The 13,078-nt window shown below is 38.8% G+C and overlaps 1 protein-coding gene across 5 annotated transcripts in view; it reads left to right on the top strand.

Moving 5' to 3' along the window:
* FSTL5 (follistatin like 5) overlaps nucleotides 1–13,078 on the top strand; it is an 879,952-nt gene that overhangs the window by 382,441 nt on the left and 484,433 nt on the right. For all 5 annotated transcript variants that reach the window (XM_039541912.1, XM_039541914.1, XM_039541911.1 and 2 more), the window contains one exon: nucleotides 9,539–9,677. In XM_039541912.1, coding sequence (XP_039397846.1) covers nucleotides 9,539–9,677 — 139 coding nt within the window. The remainder of the gene's footprint in view (nucleotides 1–9,538; nucleotides 9,678–13,078) is intronic.

Genomic DNA, 13,078 nt, shown 5'->3' with positions numbered 1-13,078 from the left:
TGTTGACTATTACTTTATATTGCAGTAAAAGCATGGTACATAAATGTACTGCACATCCTAATGTAATGAGCTGTTAGAAAAGGGCACTGCCATTTTATGCTCAAACTTATCCATTCTATGTGAATGTAAAATTACACAAGACACAAATGTATGAAAATGTTATTCAGTTACTACATACTTAATGATTAGATTAAAATCAATAACCAAACAAGACTTAGGGCCCAAGTCTGTAGTCATTAACATCAGTTGGTGTTTTGGGTGCTTAAGCAATGCACACTGGAGACTATAAAGATCATAATGTAATTTGTTGTAGTTGAATCATGGCAGACATCCTCCAAGTATAACATAAAAGAGTAACATTTTTCTAGGATGTTTTTATGATATTTTTTCTGGTGGTTCTCAAATTAAATGTATTTTTAATTATTTGTGTTGTGGTAGTGCCTACAGGAATTAGGGTTCCGTTGCATTAGACATTATACATGTGCAAAGGGCCAAATCATGACTTTTGGTACCCACTTATGTAGGACAGTAAGGGAACAGTGTGGATTTTGGATGAAGTTTTAGTGTCTCCTCTTATTTAATATAGTCAATTTTCCTCATTGTTTAGCCCTCAAAATTGAATAGTATTACTATGTAAATCATGTTACTCTTATTATGAAGATGTAATAAAAAGCAGTAATTGATTTAAGGAAGAGTAGTACCCTCTTCAATGGCTTTTTAAGGTAGAAATAATCATTGTAGCAATCACATTATGCAATAAGTTCAAGAGAAATTTTGTCTGACTTTGACAAAAATGAAATGAGCAGCAAATAAGAACTGCAGACATCATACCTCTGGGATTTTAGGCAGAGCCTGTCCTAAAAGCTGCATTTCTTCTTTAATTTACATTTTAAGTGCTCATCAAGGTAAAAGGCAATGAAGTCAGAAGACTGAACGTGTAATAATTTTCTCTTCTTTTGAACCAGAACAAAGAAAAAACTCTTCAAGGTCAGATAATTTTTAAAATTGTAAGGGGTCTATTCTTTCACACCACATGAGGCCAAAATTTATGCAATTTAGATGGAAGAGTGGTGGAATGTGACTTTCCTCTCAGTTTTATGTGAAATTACTATTCTGTAGCCTACATTTTCATTATACGATGGAACTTTCCTCCAGTGCACAAGAGAGGCACAGGTTCAAAAGTGGATGGCCAGTTTTAGCATGTATAACTGTTAACTTCAAGGTCACTATCAGCTAGAGGTTAACAAATAACTACTTTCAAACATTTTCACCAATATACTGGATACAAATAAGCTTTACCCCAACATTAGAAGTCAAGTTTCCTTGTTTGTACATTTTTTTTCTAAATCATTGTTACTGGAGACAATAAAAGAAAAATACCATTCTTTGTGTATACTTGAATTCCAAAATTACAATGAAATATATGCCAATATTCCATAATGCAGGGCCATTTCAACTCTTCAATACCAACGATCTGCTGGGAATATTTGGTTTTCCTCTGTGTTAGCTTGGTATTAGTAGCGTCCATATCTGACTTTGAATTAACACCAGAGTGTTCTAGTTACAGAACCTACAGAGTCAGAAACAGTTACAGAACCTACAGAGTCAGAATCAGTTTACTTATGCAAAAGCATCCCTCTATAATAGACCATGCTGGCCCTTTAAGAACAGGCATGAGCCAGAACATCTGTTAAAGGGCCTCAGCCCTGTTAAGGCCAGGAATTTTTGAAGCTGTAGTCTCCAAACAGGTCAGATCACTGCAGACTGGAATCATGGACTGCTAAAACAAAGGATGATGTACTATACAAGGGGCAACTTTACATTCAGGAGAAAGAGGACTAGGGAGGACTATGTGGTGGGAAACCTGGAAGGAGCAATAGTAGAGGCTTTCTGGTGGGAGCTCTCCAGGGAGCTAGGTTTTGAACTGAGACAGGTGTGGAGGTCTGTGCTAAGAGGGAATGAAAGCTGGGTAGGGCTTGGTGAATGCCATAAATACAGAAACAGCCAGAAATAGTAAGTAGCCCTTATAAAGAGGAACAGCTTGAACTTTGGGGAAAGCAGCTGTTTCACTGCATATCCAGGACTGGAGCCTGGAGTAGAGGGAAGACTTGAGCTCCCTGCAAATCATGGTGGTCAAAACCTCTAGAGGAAATAGCCTTGCTTTCAGATGAGTTGAAGGACTACAGTTGTATGTAGCATGATATAATCAAAAGCATAAAGGACTAGCAGTAGTGCCAGGAGCATGGGCATAAGTATGTAGGATAACCACTGTTCCCCAACTTGTTCACGTTTTAAGCTTAGTTGAGTTCCCATAACATGAGTAAAAAATAAATTATAGTCCAGACTTTAACATTCTAATCACAGTCATGTTCTTGGACTCCTAGGGCACTCTTCTGCCTCTGTGTAATTACTCATGTGTCTTTTTGTTTTTACCACACACCTACACATTGGCGGCATAGGGATATTAGCTGCAGGATACAAAAAGAGAAAGTAAATAGTAAGTCAGCTTGCATATAAAGATCAATTTTATCTCTTATTTCAAGACTGAATAAACAGAATGACTTGCATAGATCTCAACCCTCATCTTTTTACTTTGTTGTCTGTGGAGATGGTAGTTTCAGTATACAGCATATCTCTGAAATGCATAAGAAACACAAACAGGAGACTCTCATACAATTTTTATAAGAAGTGTAAGTGTGATTCTTATAGGTCCTTCCTGAATAGATTTTATCTGGTCCTTAGTAAGTTATAACTTCCTCGTAATTAAACGTTGCTTGTTTTTAAGTAGTTTGATTTTTCTCTCCCTATATACCATCTTTAATATCACTGCGAGTTATGCATATGTAGGAGGAGGAGCAGGGGCCTCCAGTACATTCCAAATGACAAAAAGCAATCCATCTAAATGATAAAAGTATCTACTGCACAAATGCTTTCTCCCACTGTGCATGCCAGTTAGCTGGGCAGGGAGTTGAAGCGTTCATGTGGTGTAGGGGAGGAGAAACCGTTATCAGTCCCCGTCAGCAGATTCAGAAGTCTTTCTACTGCATAGTGGTACATCCTCCAGCCTGATCTGCTCCTCATTCATCTCCCTTGTAAAAGAAACCAGAGATCAGTGAAGTTTAACTTCACAGGGGAGAAGAGTACCACTCCCTGCATGGCAAACAAATTCTGTCCCACCCTTTGTGCAGTGAAACAATCTCTGTTCCTATGCCATTTTGCAAAGGATAGGTTAGGATTTGCTTTGGAAGAAACAATCATTAATGTAGGTCTGATACGTCTGATAGAGGGAAGGTATTTATAATGCTGAAGAGTTCTCAACCAGATGTAATTTTGGTATCTTGTATCTTGTAGAAGAATATATGGAACGTCCATAGACATTTACAAACGCTACAGACTTCTCTATAGAATCTGAATAGCCAGAAGACTTTTATTTATAAAATATAGCATATGATATGGGCTCCCAATACCAATGGGAGATACATGAACCCTAAAAGGAGAAATGCACCAATTTAAATAACAGATGTATTGGTTTTTCTCTTGATTTTTATAGAATATAATGTTAAGGAAGAAGGTTGGTCTTGTGTATGTGAGGTGCTCAGATAATACAGGTTGAATATATGTAAGTACCTAAATGGAATTTTATGGAAACCTTATATAAATTACCTTCCCAGCTGTATTTCTTCTTCTGTAGGTGTCATTTTTAAGTACCAAGAAACAAGACTGATATTGATTACTGTAGCTCAAGCAATATGAATCAACATGCATGGTATTTTCTTCAGTTGCTATTAGGTCAAATGAGTTAAAAATAGGTCAAACACACAAAAGCTGGCATTCCACCAAACACACAGATACCCAGGCTTACAACTACACCTCTACCCTGATATAACATGACCTGATATAACATGAATTCAGATATAACATGGTAAAGCAGCGTTCCGGCGGGGTGAGGCTGCTCACTCTGGCCGATCAAAGCAAGTTCGATATAACGCGGTTTCACCTATAACACAGTAAGATTTTTTTTTGGCTCCTGAGGACAGTGTTATATTGGGGTAAAGGTGTATTAACAGAAAGTGAGGAAATCTGAACTAGCAGACAATGTTAAAAATTTGTTTTAAGAAAAGACTTCACCTTTCCTCAGAAGCAACTGTGACATGAACTTTCTATGACTTTCCAGTAATTCCTGGCAGCCTCTTTTGTGTGTCATAATTTGAAAATCTGATATCTAGGGACCTGCCAGAGCTAGAAGCAAGTGCATTAGCTTGGATTCTCCCCTTTTCACTAACATAAATTTCCTATTTTAATCCTAATCACAAATTTTCAGACTTTAAACCCGTCACTTGCCTGGGACTGAATGATGTATGTCCAGCACCTGCAATTTTGCTATGGAAGTTACATATTGGGATGAGGGCCAGAAGCAAACATTTGTGTGCTATGTTGATTTAAAAAAATGACAGTACTTTGGAGCTGCTCAGAGATTTGGAATGTTAGAATGAGTCTAGTATAATGGAGTAATGGGTAGAGTGCAGGTAAGGCCATCAAAGGTGCATGATTTATGAAATTTAGCATATTTAGCATACTATCCCGTTTATTTATATTTATTTTTAAATTTAACAGTCTGATTTGTATCCCTAAAGAGTAAACTTGGCCTGCCTTACATGGGTATGAACAGCCTGAAATTGAGTAACTGATGTGGTTCCATCAGCCAACTCCCCTGTCCCCAGAATAGGAGGTTGCAGCAGCAACAAAGGATGCTCTGGATCTAAACAGGAGGATTCTGTCCCTTTTTGATTCCTGCATAATCCAAAGCAATGCCCAATAACTGGGCTTTGAACAAGGAGAATATTTGGATTTAAACTTTATCTCTTTCAAGTTTCAGTGTATCATAAAAAGTTACATTGGGTTTGTCACATGATTTTCAGCATTCCCACTGAGCTGTCAACAAATTGACCATTACCTATGCAAATAAGAATAGCTGTTGAGATGTTTCAGCACCTGAAGTTAGAGATGCTACTTCAAAATATTGTGAAATAAATTATCCCTGTGTTATTAACTGTCTTTCAAAGTGTCCTCCGTGATGTTCACTTTTTAAAATGTTATTTACAATATAAATGGCTGAATATGAAGTTAAAAAGAAATCTCGACCTTTTAAAACTATTTCTAAAGGTGAAATATATTAACTAAATACCACTAGCTTTAATACAATTTTATTAAGTATGGGTCCTGGAAGAGCATGTTGTGGCTCATGAAATCCACCTTACTAAATTTCAGTTGCCTTTTTGGATTTGATTCTAAGGGTACGTCTACACTACGGGATTATTCCGATTTTACATAAACCGGTTTAGTAAAACAGATTGTATAAAATCGAGTGCACGCGGCCACACTAAGCACATTAAATCGGTGGTGTGCGTCCACGGTCCGAGGCTAGCATCGATTTCTGGAGCGTTGCACTGTGGGTAGCTATTCTGTAGCTATCCCATAGTTCCCGCAGTCTCCCCCGCCCCTGGAATTCTGGGTTGAGATCCCAGTGCCTGATGGGGCAAAAATTATTGTCGCGGGTGGTTCTGGGTAAATGTCGTCAGTCATTCCTTCCTCCGGGAAAGCAACGGCAGACAATCATTTCGCGCCCTTTTTCCCTGGATTGCCCTGGCAGACGCCATATCATGGCAACCATGGAGCCTGTTTTGCCTCTTGTCACTGTCACCGTATGTGTACTAGATGCCGCTGACAGAGGCGATTCAGCAGCGCTACACAGCAGCATTCATTTGCTTTTGCATGATAGCAGAGATGGTTATCAGCAGTTCTGTACCATCTACCATGCCATTGTAAATTGGCAATGAGATGACGGTTACCAGTCCTTTTGTGCTGTACCATCTGCTGCTGTCATAGGTGCCCCTGACTGAGATTGGCCAGGGGCACAAAAGACAAAAATGGGAATGACTCCCCAAGTCAAACCCTCCTTTATGGTATCTAAAAATAGAATCAGTCCTGCCTAGAATATGGGGCAAATGTACTAGAGAACCAGTGTATCAGAGAACCAGAGAGCACAGCCGCTCCCTGTCAGATCCCGCAGAAATGATGAGCTGTATGCCATTCACAGGGGGTGCACCTGCAACAACCCCACCTGTTGATTCCCTCCTCCCCCAGCCTGGGCTACTGTTGCAGTGTCCCCCATTTGTGTGATGAAGTAATAAAGAATGCAGGAATAAGAAACAGTGACTTGTTAGTGAGATAAAATGAGGGGAAGGCAGCCTCCAGCTGCTATGATAGTCCAGACAGGACATTAAGCAGTGTGGGGGAGAGGAGCCCAGCATCCCGCTGCTATGATAGTCCAGGCAGAACATAATCTTTTCTTTACACATGAAGGGTGGGGGCTGATGGAGCTCAGCCCCCTGTTGCTATGATGAAGATGGTTACCAGCTGTTCTGTACCATCTACTGGGAATGATCAGGAGTTTTTTACCCAGGCGCTCCCTGCTGACCTCACTGGAGGCCAGCCAGGGGCACTCACAGGCTGATGATGAGGACGGATACCAGTCCTTTTGCACTGCACCATCTGCCACAAGGCTGATGATGATGATGGATATCAGCCATATTGTACCATCAGCCACCCATGAGGGGGGGCGAGGATGCTGCCGTTGACTGCTGCAGCATCGCGTCTATCAGCAGCATTCAGTAAACATAGGGTGACATTTAAAAGAGTCAAGAGACAATTTTTTTCCCTTTTACTTCTGGGGGTGGGTGAGGGGGGTAAATTGACGAGTTATGCCCTGAACCACCACGGACAATGTGTTTGACACTACAGGCATTGGGAGCTCAGCCAAGAATGCAAATGCTTTTTAGAGACTGCAGGAACTGTGGGATAGCTTGAGTCCTCAGTCCCCCCTCCCTCCCTCCATGAGCGTCCATTTGATTCTTTGGCTTTCCATTACGTTTGTCACGCAGCAGCGTGCTGAGTCCCTGCTGTGGCCTCTGTCTTTTTAAAAATGCTTTGGAATTTCGTCTTCTGTAACGGAGCTCTGATAGAACAGATTTGCCTGCCCATACAGTGATCACATCCGTACGGTCCATGCTGGAGCTCTTTTTGGATTTTGATTTCGGACTGCATCGCCACCCGTGCTGATCAGAGCTCCATGCTGGGCAAACAGGAAATGATAGTCAAAAGTTCGTGGGGCTTTTTCTGTCTACCTGGCCACTGCATCCGAGTTCTGATTGCTGTCCAGAGCGGTCAGTGGTGCACTGTGGGATACTGCCCGGAGGCCAATACCGTCGATTTGCGGCCACACTAACCCTAATCTGATATGGTAATACCGATATTAGCGCTACTCCTCTCGTTGGGGAGGAGTACAGAAACCGGTTTAAAGAGCCCTTTATATCGATATAAAGGGCCTCTTAGTGTGGACGGGTGTGGCATTAAATCGGTTTAACGCTCCTAAAACTGGTTTAAACGTGTAGTGTAGACCAGGCCTAAGAAGGCTCAGGATTGAGAGGCTATTTTAAATCTTTAGAAACTTTGATCTTGAATCAACCCTTTTGAGGTAATTATTATTCAGTATTTAGATGGCAGCAGTTCCCAAAATGTTGGGTGCTTTCTAAACACAAAGCAAGATGCTTTGTTTCAATTGCAGAAACAACTCGGAATGGAAACTGCAGTTTTCTGAGTTATGTGGAATACTTTTGAACTCTATGGTTTTACAAGTGGGCTTTCCATCCTTTTCAGCAGAGCATGCCATATACTTTACTGTAATTTCTATAGTATCATAAATGTGCACAGAGCATGATATATCTTTTATAGGTCGCTGGTAATAGAGATTTACCTTGCACCTGTACCAAGCCCAGGTAATTAGGGTTGGCAAAGGAGAGTTCCTCAAAGGCAAAATTGCTTAAATCCTTCTCCCCAACAAAGACAATGGACTGTTACAATTTTGAACCAACAGTGACTCCTACTATTCCTGCTCCTCCATTCTTTGAGGGATGTATGCAATGGTTGGTGAATCCATAAACTGTTGGATTTACTCACCCTGCCCCTCATTCTACCTTTATCTTTTCTCCTTCCTCATCCCCACCAAACTTTGTTGAATGGAAGTAGTCATGATTATTTATTATTGTACTACTATAGCAGCCAAGATCCTGGTACCATTGTGCTAGATTCTGCGTAAACACATAGTAGGAGAGAGTCCTTGCCCCAAAGATTTTACAATGTGAATAGAGAAGACCAGAGCTGAGCAAATAATTGATATTTCAGCTCAGTGACCAAACTAGAAATCTGTGTGTGTGTGTGTGTGTGTGTGTGTGAGCTGAGCAGGGAGGGGTGATGGAGTATATGTTAAATTCTGAGTTTACTGGTGTTACAGGATATAAACCAGCATAACCAAGATCAAGTTTCTCAATGTATGCTTATAGATACAGCATCTTGAATATAGTAGAACAAAACAAAGATACAAACAATATCCCCTTTAATTCTGGGTGATGGCTAGAGTAGTACCAATTCACATGATTTTTATTTTATATATTTAAAATTATTTTTCCCTGTCTCATACTCTAGGGGATATACACATATAAAAGAAAAGTTTTAATGAAATACACTAAACAAATCATTAAATAAACACATAAAACCTTCCTAATCCCTAATCCTCCTCTGTGTGATGTCTTGAGGATAGACTGGCCAGGTTCCGGATTGAGGCCCTACTTCTGGGTTTCATTATGACCTCTTTATGCCACCTCTGGTGGGCACAAAGTCAGCAGAATTAGCCATTAGTGTCTATTTTATGCCAATGATCAGAGTAGTCCCTGACAGATTCCAGAATCTCTGTTCCCTCACAACCTTCCTAAGCTGTGCTAACTGAGCTCAGCCACAGCTCAGCTGTGGTTTTTGAAACAATCAAAGAAGAGTTTTCTCTCAAAGAATCTAACCCAGTTTTTACACATTGCATCACATACTGGAACAAGACTTCGGGATTTTAGTCAGTGGAATAGAAATACACATTGAGAGCAGACATAATTAATAAAGCTCATAAAATGTGTGCCTCAGTACCTTGATTTAAGAAGCTCACCAGCATATTGGGATATATTAAGGTATGTGTTCACATGTACAATGCATTGCATACAGCTTACGTTTACATGTCCTGTATAATAACTAGAATAGCGAATATATACTGGAGATGACATCCTCCACTAGACAGTGCAATGTTTGAGAATATGCTTATAAACAAAAATCACTGTCATTGGTGTTCTACTTCTTTTCTCCTCTTCAGTTTTAATTTTTTTTGTTTCCTTCAACACTTTTCTTTTATGTACTATGTTATAAGTGCTGAATGCTGATTAAAAATATTTAGTCTAATACAACTTAGTCATTTTTTGATTCCTAAACACCAGCCCATCATTTTTTTTGACTATCAAATGGATTATGCTTGATAATTTTGATAGCATCTATTCTAGTCTTCAAATGGAATTTTATTTTTTTTAGTTTTTATTAGATTATTTGTGGGGAAATGATTTACTAAGATCTGTCATTAATCTTTTACTATTTTTTATTTTGACAGGAGGAAACCAGTAAGGATGTTTATGTGGTGGTCAGCTGTTTTATTTCTTGGATGCATTTCGCTGGGAGCAGAAGGGTGGCCAGTCAAGGAAGGATATGATTTTAAGCCCTATCAGCCTCTAGTAAGATTACGCCACAAGGTACTGATTATTTTCTAGCATTCTTTGCTTTTCCACAAATAAGGAATAATTTACTCAGTAGACTTTTATTTTATCAGAGTAACCATTTGGAAAGAAACTCTTTCTAATAATGAAATCTTCAGAATATTGCTCTGATTAATCAGTATAATGGAGCTGCTTTGCAACTCTCCCGGGATCAAAACAGTCTTAAGTCTAGTTTCCATAGTCACAAGATAACTTCCCTTGCATAGGGTGATTCTCTAGCAGTACAGAATCATCATAGCATCTCCTAAACCGCTCCTCCCTGGGCTGCCAGTTTAGGTGAGTGGCCATGGAAAGGTATACCGGGCTGCTATAATGGGTCCTGGGGGTTGTCTGCAGTTGGCATAGACTAAAACAAGCCATTTAATTGCTTTAACTTATGCCAAAGACAGAAGCAGCACCTGGACAGCCTTAGGATCTAGGCATGGGCCACAATGGTGACTTAAAACCACCTTTGCCCTCTACTTCTGGGCTTGTGCCGGGTGCACTTCAGCTGGAGAATCAGGGCCATTATCTGTATTAAATATCTAAGTATTTTGAAACCATCAAAGTTGCTGTTAACATTTCAAGGTATTTTAGTTTAATCTCTTTGTACAGTTTACAAAATATCAAAACGGTTTCCTGATATTTGTAAGTTTGTAAAGATGAGCCCAAATCCTGAAGTCCTCATTCAGTCTATGTTCAGGTGAAACTCACCATTGAAACCAGTGAAAGTTTTGCCTAAGTAAATACTGAAAGATTTGCCCATGAATGTACGTTATTTATGTAAGTACAGTATATTTCTTACAGATGGAACATAAAATATGTAAACACTATATTTTAGTACAATTACAAAGAAATGGTATAGTATGAATCCTCTGTGGATTACTGTTCCAATATCAGCATGTACTAAGAATGTCTTGAGTATGTGAGGCCCAGTCCTGCAAACACTCATACATGTGTTTCATTTTAAACAGGTCTACCTGGCAGGATCAGGGTCTTAGACTTTACCTGTTAATTCAATTCCATTTATGCAATTTCAGAGCAGTGTACTCTACTACAGTAGCAAGGAGAAGAAAGAAAAAATGAGAAAACAATAGACTGAAACTAGGAGGAAATGAAAACAGACAGACAGGAAGGGTGACCACGAAAACAGCCCTGGAAATGCAGACAGTTTAGGTGGAAAAGAAAAAAGAGGAAGAAAGGAGATGAAAGCAGAGATAGAGACAGAAGCAGGAGATAAAAAAAACTGACAACAACTAAGAATACATTTTTTAGATTTACGTGGTCTCTAGTTAATATGTCTTAGGTTACTGTTAGTCTGTTTGTAGTGTTGTTGGTGGAGTAATTCTTAGATAGCTGTTTTATGTTTGGAACAGAATATGATGCAGATTACAAGCATAGTTTGTGGAGATTAACACAGATAAAAATAGAGGATTATTTTTTCTCTCATATCTCTAAACCATCATTGCTTTATTTTATTTAGTCAATTCTATTAAAAGGCCTCTGATATTATACTCATAAATTTTTGTTTGCAATTAGTTGTGAGAATGTATCGGGCTGGCAGTGTTTTCCTGAAACACGCTCCCTCTAGTGTTGGTACTTCTGGGGAAGGTTTAAAATAGTCCCGTTGACTCACTGAGATGACTTGTCATCACTATCTGGCTATAAAGGAAGTGGGATTCTCTCTCAGAGAGAAGAAAGATGTAAACTGTGGACTGAACATTCCTAAGGGGAAAAAATCCTCTGAACAGTCAAACCTAGTAGAAAGTGAGCTCGTGTTTGTTACTTTATTGTTGTAAAACTAAACCCCTAGAATTAGGTGAGTTCGGATTTTAAAGTGTGCAGACTTTTTTATACTGCAGGTTGGTAAAGGGCGCTGCTTACAGAATGCAATCAATGATGGGTAGAGCTGGTCAGGAAATGGTTTTCCTGTCCCATGAAAATTTACAAGATTTCAAAAAAATTCCCATTCCACATTGGTATGAAACCAAGACTTTTCAAAGTTTTTCGATAAACACCCAGAGAAAAAGACCCCAGAAGAGCCCGGTGGTTAGGTTACCCACTGTGATATGGAAGAATCTTCCTGATTTAGATCAGCGACTTGATTCTGAATCTTCCACATTTCAAGTGAATGCCCTAGCCACCAGTATGTTGGCTATTCTGGGGTATTGTTCTCTTTCTTTCTCTCTCTTTGATGTTGACCACAATTCTATCCTGGACTTGGGAAAATTTTCTGACCAAAGTCTCATTAAAATTGGTACATTCCCATTAAAAGTTTTGATTTTGACAAATTGACATTTTTCCGGGGGTGGGGGTGGGGGGTGGGGGGAGGGGACTACTTTGTCAAAAAAATTTCCTGACCAACTTTAATGATGGGAATTATTTACTTCTGATTTACTCTAGTGGAGTAATTCCTGAGTTACACTAGTTCAAGGGAATCAGAATCATGTCCACTGTCCTTGAAAATAACTGTTAAGAAGTAGGGGACTGGAATGTTATGTTTTACTGCAGAAGTGATGGCACATTCTGTTAGCATATCTTGTATTTTTATTTCTTTGAAAAAGATAAAATTAAAGTTTTAAAAAGAGAAAAAAGTTGAGTGATAAAAGTGAAGAGAACATAGGAAAAGTGGAAGAAAAGTAGATGAAATTGAGAACTAAAATGTTTTCTGACAGCTAACCAACAAAATCTGTGTGTTAATTATTTTCTGGAAAATGTTTCTAGATGATAAAATGATCTAGCTTTCAATATTAGTATAAAACAAAAAGATACAAAATGCGTCCTAAAGTCAATTTTTTGTAATCAGTTCTGGCACTGATATGTATTCAATGTATTTAACAAATAATATTTTATATTGGATATGTACCATGAGAATCTGAGCCTTTTTCTGCTTCCAACAAGCATCTTATATTTCAAATATTTAAATAAATAGATTCAATTAGGTAAGATTGCTTATTGCAGGTAAAAGATGATCACAAGTACAGCATGGTGTTACTTGCTATTGAGTAAATAACATTTCTGAATGGTTTCTGGCTGCATAATGTGAAAGCAAATGAGGATTCACTGTTGCTGCAGTGCTGGGAAGCTTAACCAACAATTACAGTACAGTCAGAGTAGTTTCAACTGTCAGGTGAAAACAGTATCCCATTTCTTCTTAGTTAACTTGAAATGATTAACTTATCAGCTTGAGGAGGTAGTTACTGTTTACACTGTTTCTGTAGTTAGTAAGTTTAGATATTCACAAAGGGTTTGTGCATTTATATTTAAAAATGAGTTATATACCACTTTTGTGCAGGGGTGGTTTTTTTTGTTTTGTTTTGGTTTTTTGTTTGTTTGTTTTTTGCACAGTTGCAAGTAGGTATAGGAAAACTCAGGCAACTTTGAGGTTAATTTAAACT

Source organism: Mauremys reevesii, linkage group 5 (genome assembly GCF_016161935.1).
Source record: "Mauremys reevesii isolate NIE-2019 linkage group 5, ASM1616193v1, whole genome shotgun sequence".
Taxonomy (NCBI): domain Eukaryota; kingdom Metazoa; phylum Chordata; order Testudines; family Geoemydidae; genus Mauremys; species Mauremys reevesii.
The sequence above is the reverse complement of the archived record's forward strand: the minus strand, read 5'-3'. Positions and strand labels throughout refer to the sequence as shown.